We start from the raw sequence: 22931 nt of genomic DNA on the forward strand, positions 1-22931 counted from the left end.
CTGTCAGGCAGAAAAAATAGGCGACGTCTGACCTGAGACAACAATAAGCCCAGGCGGGAAAATTTAACTGACTAACTTGCCGCCACCAATGTTGTACAAAAGCGCATATTGTGAATAAACTTCATTTAAATCATATTGTGAATTGATATACGTAGAACTACACTTACCAGAGCGACCACAATGAGGGAATAAAGAGAGGCCGCTTAAGGTGACTCGAAAATGAAACAGGAGAAAATAAAATGGCGTTGTTTAAAAAAACATTCGAACTGCGCATGCTCATCAGCCTTTGTTGGCAATACTAATAACCAACTTAAAGTTGTTAGTTGTTCTAACTTGAAATATTAATTTGGTGTAACAAATTGACCTAAATTCCTATTCAACTTACATTTCTGTGTTATCTCAACTTTTTTAATGTTAAATTGTTGAATTAACTTTAAAAACTGAGTTTGCAAAACAAAATGTAAGTTGGATTTTTTACAGTGTGGTGGAAGCAACACGAGACCGTTCTGCCGCTATTGTTAAGAGTGAATAGACAGTGTTTATTGTAGGGTTGGGTATCGATTGGGTTTTTTACGATACTTTTAAAATGGTACCGGTGCCGGTATTCGGTAATTCGATCACGGTAATTAATATGCACGCTATTGTTATCATGGGCACTTCTAAATACCGTGAATAATTATATATTACAAATTATCAAGATTTTGGAATGTATTTTAAGAATACTATTCCCATCAGCTGGTCAAAATGCACAACACTGCTGTATGCTGCTTGAAAGACTTGTGTGTGCTCTGATGTAAACAAGCATGCATGAGAAGCACATGTGGGAACACGAGAGACTCGCTGAATGAAAACTCCTTCACTCTCTGACAGCAGATGGCGCTAAACTGCAGAAAAAAAGCACCCTTTACTCTGGAAACCCCATAAATAAAGCAGCTGCACTACTTTCTAAAACTCATTTAAATAGCCATTCAAATTTGTGGATTTTCAATTGTGTTCATCACAGCAAAATGCTTAAATATTTAGATTAATAGGGTATTTGTTTTCAAACTTATTTTTTCCATTTTAATCTGGACTACAACATGCCGTAGAGTTTTGATTTCTTTTAGGGATGCACCGGTTGACCGGCCATAAATCGGAACCGGCCGGTTTTTGCTTAAAATACGCGATCGGCAATCAGACGGTTTTTGGTCTGCTTTAGGCCGATTTTTTTCGGAAGTGCGGCTGCGTGCACAGACTACATTGTAATCATTCGCTATGTCATTTGTGTGGAAGTACAGTATTTCGAAAATCTGTGCGCAGGACACGGGCAGCCGATCAGCACTGGAAATGCAGAGGCATCTGTCTGAGGCACAGATAGCAGGAAGCGATCAGCCGTGGGTGTACTGACGCACAAATAAGAGTACTTTTTCTGCGCGCACTAAAGCTGCGCAAGCATACTGTTACCGGTCCGAGCCCTGAATACAACTAAACCGTGAAGAGATGTTCAGATCAACTTCTCACGTGTTGGATGAGAAACAAAACGGACTAAACTGACAACTTTTTTTTTTTTTTTTTGTAAAGTGTAGCTTGCATACACGTTTGAAAAGCCAGAAGTAAACAACAGTTCTGTATAGGATGATTATTTTTATTTTACCTTAAAATTACATTGACTTAATTTGATTTAAAAATCACCTGCTGTAGCACACTGAGAAAAAGTGTTTCATTCATCCAATTAAAAAAATTTAGGGTAATGATTCACATCTATATTTTTTTACTTGAGAGAATAGTTATTCATTTTTCATTGGCTCAAGTGAATCATTACCCTAAGTTTTTTTTTTTTTTAATGGATGAATGAAAACACTTTGCATCTTTTTATTCGCACAACATTATTTGATTTTAAGATTTTGGAATAATCTATTTATATAGCATAATTTTAATTAGTAAAGTATTATTATTATTATTATTTAGTGAAGACCTTTTTTTATTTAAAACCAAATTTAAAAACTAAAATACTGAATGCTGATCAAGAAACATCTTATTGAATGTGTGTTGATTGTGTTGTTTGGATTGTAGAACTATGCAGTTATTGCCTTTAAGTTCACATGGTTACAGTTAATTTTTACATTTAAGGCCAGTTCTCTGTAGTTTCAACCCAATTCAAAAACAAAAGCTAAATGCTGATGTCTGTAATGTAGCAATTAATTTCAGATGGTTGCAGTTATTGTTTTCAATAGCCAAAAGCCAGTTTGGCCTATTAAATACCAAATAAACATCTTGTTTATGAACACTTTCCTTCTTTCTTGTTTGTTGCTTAAAGATAAAAAAAAAAAAAATCTGAAATCGGTATCGGAATCGGCCAGTTTGTTTGTAAAAAAATCGGTATCGGAATCGGCCATGAAAAATCATGATCGGTGCATCCCTAATTTCTTTATTGTTAATTCACACTTTACATTAGGGCTTCATTAGTTAACATTAGTTCATTCATTAGTTAACATAAACAGCCAATGAATAATTCTTCTGAACATTCCTTCATCTTAGGTATTCCAATGTTTAATAACACAATATTTTTTTTACAAAGATGAATAACTTCTGTAGCAAATGTAGCTATTGCTCATTGTGAATGTTAATGGTTAACTAATGAGGTCTTATTGTAAAGTGATACCTATTGGTCTTTCTAGTTCTTTTGCACATTAATCTGTGTAAAACTTAACTTTATATATTTTTCTTTATTGCTTTACTGAATTTAAATGTTCAGTTATTTTTGTTATAAAAAGGTTATTTAACCTGTTAAATCTCTGTCGATCACTGATATGACTGTATGGTCATTCTTTATAAAGTAGCAACAATGTCGTGTGTAATAACAGACAAATTTGATTGCATTTAAAAATCTCACTAGATTATTATTAAAATTAATGGCAAAATGAATGTTTGGAAAGGTAAACTGATATTTCCTACTGACTACTGCAAAATATATAAATAATTGGCCGAACACCATTCTTTGGGGTGAAAATACTAATGCGCCTAAGACTTTTGCACAGTAGTGTATGTATAAAGTAAATATAATTAAATTAAATATATTTAAATAAGTGTAATTAAAGTATGCCTTCATGTGTGTTAAGGGCTAGATTTTTGCTGGAGGAAACCACTGCGTGTGATGAGCGGTGAACAGAGCAAAAACTTTACAGTAAATGGGAAACTGATTGCTCCCTCCTGACCTTTTGTAAACTGTATTTATGACAAAGAACTGCAAGGATACAGATATTCTAACAATCTATTATATAGAATTAAATAGGATTGAAAACTGATTGCAAATTTGTGTAGATTATGGAGCTAGATGCTATAGCCCCACTAAAAAAGCGGCGCCCCTGCTTCTTGTGTATATTTCGGAGAACCAGAACAAATATTCCAATCAATCGCTATGGCATTTAAGTGACGCCGAAATCTGTGTTCTGATTCAGTTCGGTGCATACCGGTTCCATAGGTACTGGTGTCATACTGGCACTGGGTTTCGGTACCCAACTCTAGTTTATTGTCCACAGTGCAGCTGAACAGTTCTGCGTTTAAATTCATGCAATAGGCTTAAGCTTGCCGCAAAGCACCGGCAAAAGTAATTACCATAAATGTGACCTGGCTGGAATAGTAATGAGATATTTTATTTATTTACTAATAAACTAGTGTTTTCTGAGTTTGTGTACCAAGGATGAAGTTGCCAAGCCTGACTCAACATTTCCTAATTAGACGCGCCTTTAGAAATAAAACATCTTCACGGATTATGATTATAATGGGAGTTTTTGTTTTCGATTTGTTTTATTTTAAGTAGTCATTTAAGGCTTTCTATAGATAAATGTATCATGTCTATAAGGCATGTTTTCATGGAGTTTCGGTTCATTTTTTAGGCCGCCTACTGTTAAATTGTTTTATTAACAAGGTTCGGGAGGAGCACGATCAGATAATCAATCAGTCTGGCCCAGCTGGAGCTCGTCAGCTAATCACCTTAAGCACAATATGGGTATATATACAGCCAACTCTCTTCAACAACAGTTTTCCAGCATCCTGCTTCCACCCCAACACCTTACTCTTAATATAATTTCATCCCATTCTCGGGATGGTGGGGGAGTTCTCTTGGTTCGGGCTCTATCCTGACCTTGGAGCCCTCCCTCCGGACAGCACACCAAATATGCTACTATTTGTTCTACTAATTCTATGTTAGTGTGAACTTGTGAAAGACGAGTAGGGTTGGGTATCGTTTTAATTTTGATTCCGATTTCGCTTATCGATTCCGATTCTTATTGATTCCTAGTTTGATTCGAATAAGATAAAAAATCCAATATAAAAAAAAATTTGTCTTTTTAATGTCTTTTTTTTAAATTGTCTTTTTTACAAAGCATTCTGTTGCAGCTGAATAACATGAGCAAAAATCAGCAGCCTACAAAACACTGCAAGAGGAATTTTGCCAGTGCTTTAAAGGAGGGGTGGAATGCTCGTTTTCACTCAATATCCTGTTAATCTTGAGTACCTATAGAGTAGTACTGCATCCTTCATAACTCCAAAAAGTCTTTAGTTTTATTATATTTATAAGAGAAAGATAGTCTGTACCATTTTTTCCCGAAAAAACGAGTGTTGAAACGAGTATTGAAACTGTGTATATTTGCTTAGCGGTTTTGGAAAATGACTAAGTTCCAATTTAATGCCGTTTTTTTTTTTTTTTTTTAAGGTGTACATTCGGAAAGTGCAGTTTTATGCCAACATCGCATGTTGTTTACTTGATGTGCTTACTCGCCGATAGCTAAGTTAACAACACAGAGATATTTGAAGCAGTTTTACTCACCGCCTGCGGTTCCAACACACGATCGTGACCCTTTTTCGTTGGGACTGCATTATCCTTAAGAAATAAACAATATGCAAATCCGGCGTCAAACTGGGCCTTGTTTGTAAAACAAGCATCTTCGAAATGCAGGGAACAAACAAAAACACTTGCACAGCTCCGTTGATGCTCTGTAAAAATAAACTCCATCCACTGGTCCCTTAATGCTGTTTTTTTTTTTTTTTTTTTTTGGGTAATCTGTGCAGGGTTGTCTTGCCCTGGCAACCAAAAACACACTTCTTTTGTGACATTTCGCTCTCGCTCTGATAAGTGAATGTCTCTGCTTCAGTGCTCCGGTTACTTAAAATATATATATATATATATATATATATATATATTTAACAAACGAGAGGCTCCAAATCTTTTTCTAAATTAACTTAAAAAAACATATATATATTATATCACTTTGCTATTATATACAAAACTTAACTATTTTAATAGCTGAAACAGTAGTAGCTATAAGCTATTTATGGACTGTTTAGCTGTTCAGATCACACACTAGAGCATCCCTTCATTCAGACAAAGTGATCTGATAAGAATCAGTAGCCGCGTTTCCACTGGCGAGCTTAAACTGGGCGTGCTAGTGCGTGCCAGGGCCAGTCGCGTTTCCACTGTCACTTCCGGGGCTTGATCATGCCTCGTCTGGGCTTCCTCTGGGCCAACGTCCAGGGTTTTTTGGCCCGATGATAACCTTTAGCAAATCACAACGTCTCAAATCGCGATTTCGATTTGATTTCGATTAATCGCATAGCCCTACTCGTAATATAACATTTTATTTGAATTGTATCCTAATGTTATTATTTGATATACTAATTCTAATTCCTAATTTGCTATTTTTTACACATTACCTGTACTGCAGCAAGCCACCAAGGGGCGATAGCGATATTTTAGGCTTCATATTTGTGAGGCTGTCAAGCTGTCCATCAATGTCACATGCAGGTCGTAGTTTGTGGAGAACACTAGAAGAAAGGCCTTCTGAACATATTTGAATGTAAAATGGCACTCTCAAAGAGCCTTAAGCGAAAAGTTGATTCAGAGAACCGTACTTTTAATGAAGAATGGACTGATAAGTATGTATTCATAGTGTCTACTTTTAGAAATGCTGTACCTGTGTGCCTCATTTGCAATGAAACTGCCGCTGTCGCTAAAGAGTAAAATCTGAGGCGTCACCACAGACAGCACAAAGCATGCAAGTTTCAAAGAGTTTTATCCTGAACAGTCAGAAAAGTTGGCCCATCAGAGAAAAGTTGCTGCATTGAAATCTCAGTACTCCCACGCCAGCGGAATTATTACCGAACTTCAACTGAACAAGAGGGGGCAACAAGTGCATTTCTGCAGGCTGCCTGGGTACTCTCCAGGCATAACAAGCCATTTACCGATGCAGAGGTTTTCAAAGAGTGCATGGTGGCTGTTCTGGAGGAACTTGCCACTGACAAATCTATGGACAGGATAATTGCGTCTGTTAAGCAGATACCTCTGTCTGCTAAAACTGATGTTCACTGTGTCCATGTTTTGGCAGAGGATGTCCAGTGACTTGTAATTGATGAGATCAAAGAAGCCAGATACCTATCGCTGGTGCCATTATCTTTGGTAAGCTGGAGGAACTATATCAAAAGCATGGACTGTCATTTGAAAAAGTCAACCTGGTTGCCACAGATGGTGCTCCTGCCATGATTGGCAGAAACAGGGGAGTAGTGAGCAGAATTAAGGCTGTCGCTCCCAGCATTAACGCACTTTACTGTCTCATTCACCAAAGTGTGCTGTGCACAAAATTAACTGGTGAGCTTAAAGAGGTTATGGACAAAACAATGAAAATAATGAACTTCATCAGGGGAAATTCAAGCACACAGCACAGTTCATTCTGAAAATTTGTGCAGGAATCTGAAGCCTCTCAAGATGACCTCTTACTCCACAACGACGTGCGCTGGCTCAGTAAGGGAAAAAGCACAGGAGCATTTCGTTGAACTCGGGGATCAAGTTGTGGATTTTTTTTAAATGCAAAGTCAATCAAAAGCGGCAGCTGACCATCTGCGCATCATTAAAGACACAGAATACATGTGCAACGTTGCTTTTTTTTTAACCGACATATTTTCTCATTTGAATGCACTTAACTTACAACTACAGGGGACAGAAAAAAACTGTGGTGAATATGGTGGAAAATCTTGATGCCTTTGGAAACAAACTTGATCTTTTCCACTAAGATTTGTTGTCGGGGAGGCTGCTACACTTTAGCACACTTAAGACAGTGGGTCACAGCAAGGTCACAGAGAACATGAAGACATTTATCACACAGCTGAGGAAAAATTTCTCTGCCAGATTTGATGACTTTGCCATTTCCAGGGATGTCATTGGATTTGTGTTTGACCTGTTCACTATCTGCCCAGGTGGAGAATTCTCCGCTAATGTGATGAAGGTGATGCCCCTGGACGAGGCGGCTATTCAAAGTGAACTGATTGACATCCAGGTCGCTGGTGACATGAAGGCAGCTCTCCGTGGTTCTGAAAGCTTCTCAATGCTTTGATGTTGTAGAAAATAGAATAATAGAAACAAAATGTATTAACATTTTTACCCGTTATCATCAATCTAAGTTAATCTTGTTTTTAATTTAACTTAATTTCGTTTTTTCTTAATTTAAATTTAGTTTTTCTTTATTTAAATCTACCCTTACTGTACCAATTTGTTAGTTAGACAAATATTAACTACCTTAAAAGTATTCATTGCATCAAATACACAGATTCCTGCCTTTATTAGAGAGACAAATATGTTCAGCCCCTCTCTCCGAAGCTTAGAATAGTCGAAGTTCATTACTACCGAAGCTTCGAAGCTCAAAAAACGGTATTCTGTAGTCGATATCTAGACTCATTCTTCCCAGGTTGTCGCTCTTTGTCCACTTTCGCATTTGGTCACACGAGCACATCTTTTGGTAGAATTTTTTTTTTTTTTTTGCTACAACATTGCATTAATCAATGCATGCTGATGAACTTTTATTATAGTTTAAAGTTGTATGGTTCTGAGTGTTCAACATTCAATCCATTCTCTTTCGTCAGTATTATTTGTGATTTAAATTTTGTGAATGGGAATTCCTCTTTTGCTGTGTTATAAGCCAGACTTTGAACACTTTCACTTCGAATTTGTGATCTTGGTGTCACCTTTTAAAAGAAAAAATCAATGTCTGTTTTGCTTGTATTTAATGTGTTTGTTGTATTTAATTCCAAAGGAAATTATTTAATTTCAAAAGAAAGGATTCACCAGTATTTTTATGTGTAAGTGTATTTTTTGTGGTTGAGGGATGACGTGGGGAAAGGTCACCTGTTCAACACTGTATCACTGAAAGAAATGTCGGCTCGCAAACTTTTACGCCGTCGACAAACGAATGCTCAGCTCACGCCAGAGCTGTCAAACATGTGTAGCAATACAATGTTGTTTCTAAATAACAACTTACAACCCTTTACGGACACCTTGGCAATTGAATTGACACCTTGGTCCCACAAGCTTTATAATAAAGTATCATTTAAGAATAGAACTTTAGTAATTAGAAGTAAACTTGATAACCATGTTTGAATGTGTATTAGTCGTTTTAACTGAACATTTTAACTGGACTGGTGGTGGTGCTTTTTTGATCATTCAGTGTTTCTGTTAAAAATATATATATATATATATATATAAAAAATTTGGGGAAAAATAAATTGGAAAAAAAAATACTGATAAGATATTAATACGATTCCTACTAATAAAAACTATAAAACACACTAGGGATTACTAAGTATTAATGAGCTGGTGGATTCATGAATATTAATCAGGTGTTGTGTGTTCGCTCTAACTGATTTGCTGAAATCAAAACAGGGACTATAATATGTGCCAGCCAATGAGATTGCCGTTCGTGCATTAACCCCACCTACTAACGGAAACCCAGCTGTTCTTAAAAGCTGATGTCTTCCATAGGAAAGGTGTTATTTTGACAGGAAAATAGAACAAATAATATTGTTTAAATGTAGCACGTCAATCCCCTCTCTCTCTCTCTCTCTCTCTGTGAGTGTGAGAGAAAGCGACTGCGATTTGTTCGCCTTAACAGAGTTTATGGTACATTACATACAGGTGCAGTTTGCTTATTATGCCATTAAAAACAATGATAAAAAAACTGTCCATATAATCTAAAATGTTGCAGAATACTGAAGGAAAATGAACTTACTGGGGTTTGACAGAGACATGAGCGGAAACTTGTGCGCGATAACAAATTCAATTCTTCACGCGATCTTGTATAAAATGAGCGTGTGCTATAAACTTCAGCTGCAAACACTGCACTAGAAACAACGCCACCGTTTCGAGCCCAGTTTATACCGCCTTTCTCCACGGAGCTGCTTCGGATGATATTACACTTTATTGCGTGTTGTACACACACCAGGGATAGAAATTAACAGTATGCTATTTTTATTTACTCGCCACGGTGGCCGATAGGTGAAGAGAGTTTACCCGCCACAACACAAAATCACCCGCATTTGGCTGGTGGCGGGTGCTAATTTCCATCCCTGTATTATATACACCGACTAATAAAGTAAATGATGTTTAGCAAACAGTGAGGAATCAAGAAAGAAAGAAAGAAAGACACCATAGTGTAAAGTTAGTTTAATAGCAAAGATAACATGACTTTTTAAAACAAAAAGAAAAGTTAAACTAAACTGGCTGTAGGTGACTTCTAATTCTAGGATTTTTTCAACTGGGGTGCACAAGAGGGGGCACAGTTAATACTGAGGGGCCAATCTGTTGTGCATTTGGTCACTATATTTTAAGGTCAAAATCTTGCTATTAACAAACCACGACTTTTGTCTCAATAAGCTCCTAATATGATGCTTATTAATTGTAAATTAAGTTTATGTATTAGGTAGGATTAGGGAAGTAGATGGTCATGTAAAATACATTCTTTATAATTACTAATAAACGGAAAATATATTACTAATAATGCTAATAATCAACTAAAGTGAGAGTTTCTTAAATATTAAATTATGCAGATATATTATGTATAAATTACTACAACTCTAAATTATTTTATTCACGCCGATCACTCATTGTGTAGGTAACTGATTTACACATTCCTAGTTATCCATCAACATGTTCATTATAAAGTAATACATTTTTTTTTTTTTTTTTTAACTGAAGATAATTTGTTAAAGTTTGACATTCGTCACAATTTAAACTACAAAACATGATATTAATGCTTATAATCAAGATTATTAATGGGGATCTAAAGACAATCATAAAACACAAGCTGCATATACAAAATATCTTCATAATTTCTAGATATTAAAGCCAAATTATCAATAAGAAACCATTTTTTCATGTAGTGAATGATGTTTGTTTGCAGTGATAATGTTCGGATTGCGAATTGTGCAGCCCTACTACGCCAAATGTATTTTTATGAATACGGTTTCAATGTGTTTATATCCAAACAAACAATATTCATTGATTCTCTCTACCCCTGTGTTGTTCTGCACTTGCACAGGGTCATGCAGCCGCAGATACTCTGATCAGAGGCGCCAAGCGCTGCTGCTTCCATGTCTTGCAGTTTGGATAGGCTATTAGTTAATGGCACATTCATTTTCTAAAATAATTTTTTAAGGTTTAATCACAGAGATAAACAGTACGATCTGATTCACCATCTCGCTTGCATTATCAATTGCGTGTCGTCAGAAAAAACAAACAAACTGGATTTTCTGCTATTTATACTACTTGTTGCAAATAGTGGCAATATCTGCACCTCAATATTGTAGTACATTATTAAACAGTATGCAATAATAACTTATTGAGTGTAAATTTTAATTCAAAATATTAAATGGACGTCACCTTATTGGGAAAATAAAGCCCTCCCACACCTAGCCTACCCGATACTTTATTTTAAACTTTTTGATTATTTCCTTCATTTTCATTGAAAATAAATGCATTTCTGATATAATTTGAAAAGGTAGAAAGTTCACCGTTAGGCAGATTCGAACCCTGGCCGATCACGTCAAAAGAACATGACTGGGATTTTACCATCTGCGCCGACAAGAATCAGTTGTCTTTTGTAATTTTTAATAGCTGATTCACACGTTGGTGGGCAGAGTTCGTGTAAGTAAGCTAAGTGACATGCATGTAAACTTATTGTAGGAGACTCCCGAAACAATACTCTTTACCTCAGAAATGGTACAATGGGAAACTTTAAGATCATAAAAATATCGAAGCTAAAAGTTATCATCAAGTTATGGTAGCTACAAAAGTAGAGTGAGGGGGCACTAGCATCTGTATAGAGAGACTAAATAATTGTATAAATTAAAATTTTAGAATATACATTTAAAAAAATTAGCTTTATATCATTTTTATGATTTTTTTTTTTTTTATGAAATAAGAATTTTGAATAATGAAAATTAGTTTGTGTCTGCTTAATCTGTTTATTAGTGTTTGAACCATTAAAGAAAACCAATTTTCCGTATTTCATTTCTGGGTTATAAAAATTAAAAACTAATGGAGGCAAAAGTACAAGTTCTTTACATGGCTTATTGTGGTTAATAACTTTTTTACATCAAGCACGTCCTGCACTTTTTCTCATTCATGCATGCATGCTTCTTATCGCTTTGAAGTGTCAGTAACTTTTAACAGTCCTGCACTGCATGTATATATTTTCTTAACGTGACATACACATTGTAGCAAAATCTCTATTAATTATTACACGCTACTTGTTATATGACATACTGTTCTACAAGAACAAATAAAACAAAAGGGCGTCTACATCATATATCTTGCCTGTTCTGTTGTTCATTCTTGTTAGGCCTAAAACTATGTATTGTCTTCTCCACTCACAGGTTCTTGCTCGTGCAGTTGAAGGATTTTTGTGGAGAATTTCTCAAGAGGAAGCTCAGCCTCGGCAACTGTGTGGCCGTCCATAGCCTTGCACACATGTACACTTTGGACCAGCTTGCCTTACGTGCTGCTGACATGATTCGTCGTAATTTCCATAAAGTCATCCAGGATGAGGAATTTTACACGCTTCCATTCCATCTGGTCAGAGACTGGCTGTCAGACGCAGAGATTACTGTTGACTCTGAGGAGGTTTTGTTTGATGCAGTAGTCAAATGGGTTCAGAAGAACTCAGAAGAACGGGTGAAGTATTTTGAGGAGCTTTTTCGTCTTCTCAGGCTGCCACAGATAAAGCCAACGTATCTTACAAGAGTTGTGAAGAATGAGCCTTTGGTCGCGCAGAATGCAGCCTGCCTACAGCTTGTGTCAGAGGCTGTGGAGGGTCATGCGATCCGCTTTGAGAACCTCAAATCAGCAGATACAGAGTTCTGGGCATCATACATGGCCACATTCCAGCCAAGATTTGGCCAGAACATGGATGTCATCATGGTGGTTGGCGGAGTCTCTGAAGGAGGTGACTACCTGAGTGAGTGTGTAGGGTACTTTGTATACGAAGACCGTTGGGTCAATTTGCCACACATCCATAACCATCTGGATGGTCACGCTATTGCGGCCACTGATACCCATGTATATGTGGCTGGGTCCATGGAGCCAGGATTTGCCAAGACAGTGGAGCGCTACAATCCAAATCGCAACACTTGGGAACAAGTGAGCAACCTCACCACACGCAAGCATTCCTTTGGCCTCACCTGCATCAAAAATATTCTGTATAGTATTGGCGGTCATGGCAACTTCAGCCCTGGCTTTAAAGATGTAAGTGTCTATGAACCTGACCAAGACAAGTGGCACAACCTAGAATCTGCTCCTAAGATTTTGAGAGACGTCAAGGCTATTAGTGTCGAAGATCGATACGTTTATGTCACAGCACGGACGCCCATAGATACTGACAGCGATGATGGATTGAAGACGGTGACTACTCGCTATGACACTGACAGTCGCCAGTGGCAAGAAGTCGATTCCTTACCACTTATTGACAACTACTGCTTGTTCCAAATGGCTGTAGCATCGACTAACTTTTACCACACGGCTTCTTGCTGTCCCAAGAGTTACACTGATGTACGTGACGATGTAGCTCGTCAGAAGATCAGCGCAAGGATATCTGATGATATTCTTGAGAGCCTTCCCCCAGAAGTTACTAGTATTGAGGGTGCTGCCATCTGCTATCTTGGTGATGATGTGTTTGTGATTGGTGGCTGGAAGAACAGTGACGATGTGGATAAGCAGTATCGCAAGGAGGCGTACCGTTATTGTGCTGAGCGCAAACGCTGGATGCTTCTGCCACCCATGCCTCAGCCACGCTGTCGTGCCACATCATGTCACGTTCGCATTCCCTACCGCTTTCTATACGGCTGTCAGCGTTACCCAATGCCTCAAAATTTGGCACGCCAGAGGGACCGTATGCAGCAAATGCAACAGTTACATCGGCGCACATTAACTCTACGCAGGCAGTTACAGTCACAGATTGAATGCTGAGAAAAAAAAAAGAAAAAAAAAACTGCTGCAAAATCAAAATAATGTAGTGTCTTGAGCATTCTCATGATCCCATACTTATTAAAATGTGTATTATTTGTTTACTTGTGACATTTCATCACTGGGCGAGTGAATGAAATGGCTGAAGCCAGTAAAGAGAGTATTTTCAATGTGACTTTGTATAATGAAATCATATAAATATGTAAAAAAGATACGTTTGTAAATATCTGTACAGATGAAATATTGTTTCATGGCCTTGCATGAATTTGCCATTTTTCCCAGCTGTAATCAATCAGCAGTTCAAAGCTACTCAAACGTTTTGAACAAACCATTAATAACTACAGAAAGAACCACTGCATCTTTATTCCCTTCACTTGTAAATTACTTGTTTCTGGTCTTAATTGTGATGATTTTATTTGTCTTGCACATGTTTGTCAGTGCAATTCTTTCACATTTTTTGTGTATGTGCAATGCATTCTTCACAACTACAAGCACTTAATTTCAGCATTAGCCCTTGTCTTAATCTTTATTCTTATAGTTTAAATTGATTATTTTTGTTATTTTTTTCAGCTTGAAAGCACAGGGAATAAAGACTATTATGGCATCAGTTATTGACAAATGAAGCCTACACTGAATATAATTGCAAAACCATAGATGTTCAGAATATAGTCAAGGATTCATTACCTCAGTGTCAAGGGCAGGATTCTGTTACTTAAAAACAATTTGTCATTGGTTTTGCTGTCTATGCCAGTTTGAGATCTCTCAGCTTGATTTAATTATTTTCATTCATATATGTGTTTAGCAACCTCATCAGCTTGTGCTCTGTCATGCAATGCCTGTCAAGAATTGTTAACATTTCCCGTCAGTCAACTGTAATTGTCCATTCCAATTTTAATAAGGTACCTGCATCCATGTCTTTGTTACATGTATAACACTATTTATAAAATATATATATTTTATTGGGAATATTTTTTTCTTTCATCAACATTCCCTCTTTGTATTTCCTCAGTCTTTTTGTTCCCGGTCTTTTACATAGATGTCTTATTACAAGAAATCTCTGTGCATTTCACATGGGTGAAATTTTTTCCAGTGATCATTGGCACCATCTAGACCAGAAAACATTTCACAATGTTTGCTTGAAGAACATTTAACTGTTACTGCACTCCATACCAAAGTCTTTAAGTATGCCATCTTAGATTAACTAATTTTACACTTCAATGTTAAAATCTCTACACAATGCAAGATAGAAATGGCTTTGACAATGTATCTGTAGCTCTCGTCTTGACTTGTGTGGAGTTCCATAGTCATTTCACACGGGGAAAAATGCTGTGAGACATACATTGATCACATTATTAAGCCTTTTTCAAACATTTTCCTGCATATTGGAGACTGTAGAATCTTAGATATTGTATTTACTCAATGGGAAATGTAGGTTTTGTGTCTCTCATGTTGAGATGTGGTTTAATAGTGTTTAAGATCTATATCAGTTTCTTTCCTTCTTGCACAGATAAAGATTGTGTATGTATGTATGTATGTATGTGCGTGTCCAAAGTGTCTAACAATAAGAGTATCAAGGCTGAGATGTTACCTTGAACCCGCTCTCATTGTTGTAAGGGTGTAAAAGTATTTTAGGGGTGAATATAGTTCTTTGCATGTGTTGTAAAGTATGCACATGTTGTGGATCTCAGTGATTGCAATACATATTTATTAAAAATCTGATATTGTCCAAGATTTGTTTTTCTGCCTAGCTGTTTCCCTTCCTGGCGTGCCATTACTATTATGCTTACTAAAATCTGATGCAGTATAACATTGTATTACAGTGTTAATTTAAATCGATCAAGGCATTTTCACATAGAACGTTATTATTCCCCTAAATGTTGTACCTGACAATGTGTGCAAATTGACATGAGATATTGATCTTTATGGTATTATCGACAAGTGTCTATAGGAAATAAAATGGTCAAATGAAAATAAAAAAAGTTATTGAGCAAACCTTTTGCCATTTCAAATGTGCAGTGTTGGTGACTGGTGGACACACATATATGCACATAAAGTCCAATAGAAACTAATGCAAAGGTAAGGCAGAAATAGTAGGATAAATTAAACATGGCTACATCCATCAAGTTGTAAAATATGCTAAGTTCAATGAAAATGTTTATTTAATCTGCATTCACCCTAAAATTACTTACTGCATCATATATACAGTCATATACCACAGAAGAGCATTATAAAAGGGTAAATGAACAAATCAATCACTTACCCCATGTTGTTCCAAACCCATAAAAGCTCTGTTCATCTTCGGAACACAATGTAAGATATTTTGGATTTAGGTCAACAATGCAATCGACAAAAACATTTGTGTTTGTAAGGGAAGTCTTCGTATTTCAAAATACAATTTTTGCAAATACTTTAATTTTGGGATTTTTTTTCAGTGGCACAAATGAATTTTTGTGATCCAACATTAAAAAGAAAAAAAACCTTGACCATCAAATGTACAAACTTTTAATACTGGGAAGCATGTTGTTTCAGTTTTCAGCCTCAGGATTACGAGTCTGTTGTTTTGTTCTCTCTCTGAATGCATGTACATTCACATGCTTTTGGGAAAACGTTTCACAGTTCTTCATGGCGTGTTTTCTCTACATCTTCATCCACTTATAATTTTAGCTCATCCTGAGTGATCAGACCATCGGTATTCCTATCCTGGTTCTTAAACATATCCCTGATGACACTATCCGTAGCCTGAGCTGGTTTAAGACGTCCTTTACCTTCTAAAACCTGCTGTTTGATGAACTGTGAAAACTGTGGAGACAAGGTACAGTACCGTAGTGAAAAATATTGTATTCGAAATACATTTACTGTATCTCATGCTAAATCTCCTACAAATACATTTGCATATCTATGTACTCAATGAAAATACCCTGCAATTGTACTTTTGGTATACTGAACTGTCTGCTAAATTGGAACAACTAATTTTGTGTTTAATGCACTTTATGTGGAAGTACTGCTCGAGTCCAACTAAAGATATACTGAAGTACAGGGGCATCTCAATAAATTAGAATGTCATGGAAAAGTTTGTTTATTTCAGTAATTCAACTCAAATTGTGAAACTCGTTTATTAAATAAATTCAATGCACACAGACTGAAGTAGTTTAAAGGGTTGGTACAGCCAAAAAGGAAAAATTATGTCATTTATGACTCACCCTCATGTTGTTCCAAACCCGTAAGACCTCTGTTAATCTTCAGATCACAGTTTAATATATTTTAGATTTAGTCCGAGAGCCTTCTGTACCCTCCATTGAAAGTGTGTGTATGGTATACTGTCCATGTCCAGAAAGGTAATAAAAACCTCATCAAATTAGTCCATGTGACATCAGAGGGTCCGTAAGAATTTTTTGAAGCATCGAAAATACATTTTGGTAAAAAAAATAGCAAAAACTACGACTTTATTCTGCATTGTCTTCTCTTCCGGGTCTGTTGTGAGCTCGTTCAAGTGTAGTGATATCCTGTTCGCGAACAAATCACTTTATGTAACCAGATCTAACCAGATCTAATGTTATGAGTGCAGGTAAACCGAAGACTTGAATCAAGGGCAATCATTATGACATCATTACGTCGAGCGCAAAAGAACCGGTGAACCGTTTTCTTCAACTGGTTTATTGAATCGAACTGTCCCAAACAACCGATTCACGGAAAAGAACCGAACTTTCCATCACTACTGGTGATCCGACAAACGAAGAAACCGGATCTCGACTCGAGAATGATCAAGTCAATCGTTCGTTCATTATCTGGCTTGGCTCAGTGTTCATCTTCAGTTCTCTCTTCACAGCAGTTCAGTCAGCGTACTGTTTGAGTAAATGAATTACTCCTGGATATTGGTTTGTTTTAACTCAGAGGGAGTGTCAGCCACATTAAAAAAGTTAACAGCTTAAGTCATTTGTGGATTATTGCGTATTAGAGATGTGAACCATTTAAAACGATTCAGTTCGATTTGGTGAACTGAATGATTCGTTCGCGAACCGGATATCCAGACTGCTTTGTTTTGAACTCTCTCTCACAACAGACACGTAAGATAAGACAATGCTGAATAAAGTCGTAGTTTTTGCTATTTTTGGACCAAAATGGATTTTCGATGCTTCAAAAAATTCTAACTGACCCTCTGATTTCACATGGACTACTTTGATGATGTTTTCCTTACCTTTCTGGATATGGACAATATACCGTACACACAGTTTCAATGGAGGGACTGAGAGCTCTCGGACTAAATCTAAAATATCTTAAACTGTGTTCCAAAGATAAACGGAGGTCTTACGTGGTTGAAACAACATGAGGGTAAGTTATGAATTACATAAATTTGCTATCTGGGTGAACTAACCCTTTAAGATGCAGGTAATCCGAGATTAAAAGGAGTCACTTACCAAAACAGAATGAATTTGGCTCACCAACATTTTTTTTTACAATGTTTCAGTGTCACTATCATAGACAGTAAAAGAAATGGACACAGCGACCCCATTGGAACTCAATTGAGACAAGTGAAGCCCGTTTTTAGCTATTTTTAGCACTTCCGTTTCTGACGCGCAGACTCAAATGAAGCTTGACAACGTCAGCAACCTGTCTGACAGATGTATGTAAAAGGTGTGTTTGGGAATATCACCTGCTCCTTGGCTACCGTAGGCCAAGTGGGGTGGCACAGTGATCCTCCTATGCTCATTCACACACATACCCAGAATGCCCTTATCCACACCAGCAATCTGCCACTTCTGGCCCACCTGTCCAAAGAATGCAGCCCCCCTATCATAGCTGCATTTGAATAAATAAAAAAAATCACTTTGCATTATATTGATTGTGAAAGTGAAAGATTTCCAGCACACAGCACATAAGCACACACACAAAGCTCTGCAAGTCATAAAAGTACATTTTACACAAGTCAAGTCCATTTTATTTCTATAGCTCTTTTGCCAATAGCTTGTTTATCATGTATACATTTTCTTTTAACTCCTTATTGAGTAGTTATATTAAGACTTCAAACACTGAAAAAAAAAAGCAAGAGGGTCAGAAACCAAGTGAGCTCCCAATCAAGACAGGACACGTATGATACATTATATGATGTCCAGAAATGCTTTCCATGCAGGTAGCTCACCAGTGTCTGAAACACCGCCATAGTAGGCTATAATATGCAATGTGATATTGTTTAACAGACTTGAGTAAACCATCTTAAACAAACCTTCCTTACAAAAATTAACCATGGTTTTACTACGAAAAACCACGGTGTTTCTACATTAACCATAGTTTAACCATGGTATAGTAAATCTGTGGTTATACAAATTTACACACACAAAAAGTTAGCTAGGCTACTAGGTAAAATTTTACTATGATAAAACTATGGATAAATTTCATAAGGGCTATTTGCATTGAACTGCAAAAAGATACTTAAAAGAATATCATGGAAGTTGCCTGATTTTCCCGTAACACAAAAAATAGCATATTCCAGCGGTGCACGTCCAAAAAATCACGGCGCTACCTTGGACATCTACAAAACGCAATGGTATAGCTTGATGCAAAGGATTTAAATGTGCAAGATCCAAAGAATGAACATAACTTAGTTAACACTTGGCTTAATTACCTCACCTAGAGTCAAACAGTTTTCCGTCAGTAAAAGTGCCGTTATAGTGATACCGTACGAAATCTCCTGATTTCACTTCTCTCAAGCAGCTCTTAGGTAAAAAGTGTCGATCAACTGCAATATCATCTATAGGTCCTGGGTTACATTCCACGGATAACCACGTCGCCAGCAATTGTGGGGCGGGCTCCTGTACTGTAGGAGGAGTTCGGATGTGTAAACGTGGAAGATCTGCTGGGATGTTGCTTCGGGAGCTTTTTCCGTTTTCGGGACAAATGGTTCTGGATTATTTTATACGAGTAATAAATTGAATGACTTTGACTTTATGTTAGTATAACTATTAATAGCATGAACATGAAGATTAGCATTAAGCATGAAGATTAGTCAGTAACTTATTTTCGTATTTATAACTGTTTGTGGATGGATATTTTATGGATATAGATATTTATATTTTATGAAACAACTGCAGACAGTATTGATGTCACAGTAGTGCCGAGACACATCTTTGAAAGATGCAACATCAAATACGAGACATACAAAACACAACAATGGTTAAAAACAACAAGAATTCTATAAACAAAAACTCTACAGCATGATCTATTCATGCTGCATTGTATGCTGGGTGCCTTCATATAACATTACCCTGTAGAAACAGTATGATGCTGTTTCTTTACAATAAATATCTGAGAGTACAATTAGATACAAGAAAAGTCACATTGTGAAATTATTTTGAAAGTAATTTAACCTGGAATATACAGTAATTTCACACTTTAACAAATTTAACAGTGTACTTTTGCTCATGTGACACTGATTAACTCGTTAAGGCTACAAAGGGTTCAAATCAGTGGCACCCTCAGAATCTTTTTTTACAGGGGTGGCCAGTTGATGCCATTGTAAATCCTGGGGTGGCACATCAAAATAAAAATACAAATAAAAAATAAGGGTTTGCAATATTGACAAAAAGTTATATCTCTGGGATTTCTGGGATTTTATTGATAATGATAATTAGACTATTTTGCTGAGTGTTATTGTGCTGATGTCTTATTTCTAATTGTGCTGACAGCTGACTCTTATTTTTACCTTTACACAATTTTTTTCTAAAAGTGTGAACCATCTCTTAGGTCAAATACTTGCATTTGGGCTGTTACCAAGCAAATGCAATCAGTATCAACAAAACTGATCTTTGCAATGCAGAGAAAACAGAAGCTGTATATGAAGTGTTTTTACACATACACATAAACAGTGTATAAAAACATCTGCATTATAATGCAGCTCTGTGGGACATGTAATACTTTAACCTGCAGTTACAAATTAATAAAAAATGTTTTGATATTTTACAGATAAAACATTGAGAACTGATGTTTGAAATTATTAAAAAAATTAAAAGGTACCTTAAATGTGAAATTAAAACAGCCAATAGGTGGCAGCGAGTCACTGTTAATAAGAGTCATTGCGATTGAACCGATTCATTTAAACGTTGATTCATTCAGGAAGGAAACACTTTCATGTTGCTCAGAGACGAAAAACAGTGGCTGTGTTTGGAATTATTTAGTTTTTAGAAAATAACAAAAACATCTCGGTTAGGTATGTAACCATGGTTCCCTGAATAGGGAACGAGATGCTGCGGTGACGTCACCACGTATGTGAACACCTTCGGTGTGACGAATGTCTGAAGCCCTATACCATCCCGCCAATCCTATTGGCCAAATAGTGCTTGGCACCACCCACGCATGCGTACGCATATATACCTGGTGCCGCGCGCCATTTCACTCAGATTTCATGACTGAAGAAGAAGAATGCTATCAAGGTATGGCACGGCCAGGACCGCAGCATCTCGTTCCCTATTCAGGGAACCATGGTTACATACGTAACCGAGATGTTCCCTTTCATAGGTCACTTCGATGCTGCGGTGACGTCACCACGTATGGGAACGCTATACCATAATACCTGACGTACCTGATAGCTGGGATCCAAGGAAGCATCTGCTCAAGCGGAGAGAACCCGGGAGCTAGGAGCCATCCTCACATTCAGACTGTAAGACTTGATAAAAGTGCTCGGTAAGGACCAACCTGCCGCAGCACAGATATCATCCAAAGAAGATCCACTGAGAAAAGCTCAAGAAGAAGCCAAAGCTCTTGTGGAATGAGCTTTAACTCCTAAAGGCGAAGCGAGTCCGCGCGCCTCATAGGCTAAATATATTGCCTCCACCAGCCAATTGGACATGTGCTGTTTTGTAACCGCATGGCCTTATTCTTATGTCCAAAACAGACAGCTGGTCAGACTCACGCCATGGGGCTGTACGATCCACATACGTCTTGGCCGCAACAGCACCTTCACAGAGCTTGGTGCAAATCCCATGCACGAGGGTGAGACAGAGATAGCTGTGTAAATCCCCAACTCTCATGAGGGAGGATAAAACCATAAGAAGAAGTGTCTTCAGAGTCAGGATTTTATCCGGTACAGATAAAACCTGCAACACAAAGATTTACCCTGCAACACAATGGATAAATCCCATGAAGGACTCGCACAGGGCGGAAAGGCCTCAGCCGTCGCGCTGCCTGTATGAAACAAGAAACCAGAGGATGACGGCCCACTGAGGCACCGTCTATATATTTGTGGTAAGCTGAAATGGCTGCCATGTAAACCTTTAGAGTGGCTGGTGTCACTCCATCAGAAAAACGGTCCTGAAGGAAATCCATTACTGAAGCCACTGGGCAGTAAACTGGATCCACATTACGATTTTCACACCAGGCTGTAAACAGTCTCCACTTGAAAGCATATAAGCGTCTCGTAGAAGCTGCTCTAGAATTCAGTATAGTCTCAGTGGTTTCAACAGAAAGACCGGGACATATTAACTCACTCCGCTCAGAGGCCACGCCCACAGTTTCCATATATCTGGCCTAGGGTGCCAAATCAGTCCCTGTGCTTGTGATAATAAATCCTGTCTGAGGGGAAACTCCATGGAGAGCCCGCTAACAGACTGATCAGGTCCGCAAACCACGGCTGCGTGTGCCATCGCGGAGCCACCAGCAGCAGCTGATCCACTCTGTCCAGCCATATTCTGGATAATACCGCTGGGATCAAACAAATCGGAGAAAAACATACAAAATGGTCCTGGGCCAGCTGTGAGCTAACGCATCCAAGCCCAGGGGCGATGGGGGGCATAGGGAGAACCATAGCGGGCAATGCGTAGTCATGTTCGACGCGAATAAAACCCACTCTCGCTGAGCAGTACATGACAGCCGATCGGCAGATTCGAGAAATATTGGAGAGCCAGAAAAACTGCCAGTAATTTCAACATGTTTTTATGCCAACTGTGTTGAGCCGCTGTCCACACTCCGCGGGCTGGGCGCCCTGACAAACAGCTCTCCAACCGGTCAAAGACGCATCCGTCGTGACAGTCTCTCGGAAAGCACAAATCCCCAGCCAAACCCCGGTCAGGAGAAATTCAGTTGACATTCATAGTTTTAACGACATCACCGTGTCACCGGAATCGTCTGATGCGGAAGACAACGGTGTGAAATATTTTGTCTTTTCGTACACCACTGAAAGGGTGCATGTGAAGTAATCCCAGACGAATTACAGGGAATGCTGCTGCCATAAGACCTAAAAGTCTGAGGCACAATCTTGCTGTCACTGTGCGACCTGCTTTGAAGCGCCGCACGCATGACGCAATCGACTGAGCACGCGGGAGAGAAGCTTGCTGTCATCGCGCGAGAGTCCAATTCTATTCTCAGAAAGTTATCCGTTGAGAGGGGATTAAAACACTTCTCTGTAAATTCATGCGTAAGCCCAGGCTGTTTAAATGATTCAGCACAAGATCCCAATGAGAGTGTGCTTGAGTCTGTGAGTGCGCTAACACCAGCCAATCGCAACGGGGCCAGAGCTGCGTCCATGCACTTTGAGAAAGCACTGATACGCTTTGCCCTCTAAAGCGAATCTGAGAAATTTCCTGTGTCTCTTGATGATCTGAATATGAAGAAAAAATGCATCCTTCAGATCGATCGTGATAAACCAAAATAGGCTTTACCATCAACATCTTGAATTTGCTCG

General features: G+C 37.9%; 1 protein-coding gene across 1 annotated transcript in view; it reads left to right on the forward strand.

The window, feature by feature from the left end:
• The window catches only part of LOC127968709 (kelch-like protein 11), a 75117-nt gene extending 60127 nt beyond the window's left edge, over positions 1-14990 (forward strand). The window contains exon 2 of the mRNA XM_052570050.1: positions 11677-14990. Coding sequence (XP_052426010.1) covers positions 11677-13264 — 1588 coding nt within the window. The 3' untranslated portion in view covers positions 13265-14990. The remainder of the gene's footprint in view (positions 1-11676) is intronic.
• The last annotated feature ends 7941 nt before the right edge of the window (positions 14991-22931 follow it).

This window comes from Carassius gibelio, chromosome B12 (genome assembly GCF_023724105.1).
Source record: "Carassius gibelio isolate Cgi1373 ecotype wild population from Czech Republic chromosome B12, carGib1.2-hapl.c, whole genome shotgun sequence".
Taxonomy (NCBI): Eukaryota; Metazoa; Chordata; class Actinopteri; order Cypriniformes; family Cyprinidae; genus Carassius; species Carassius gibelio.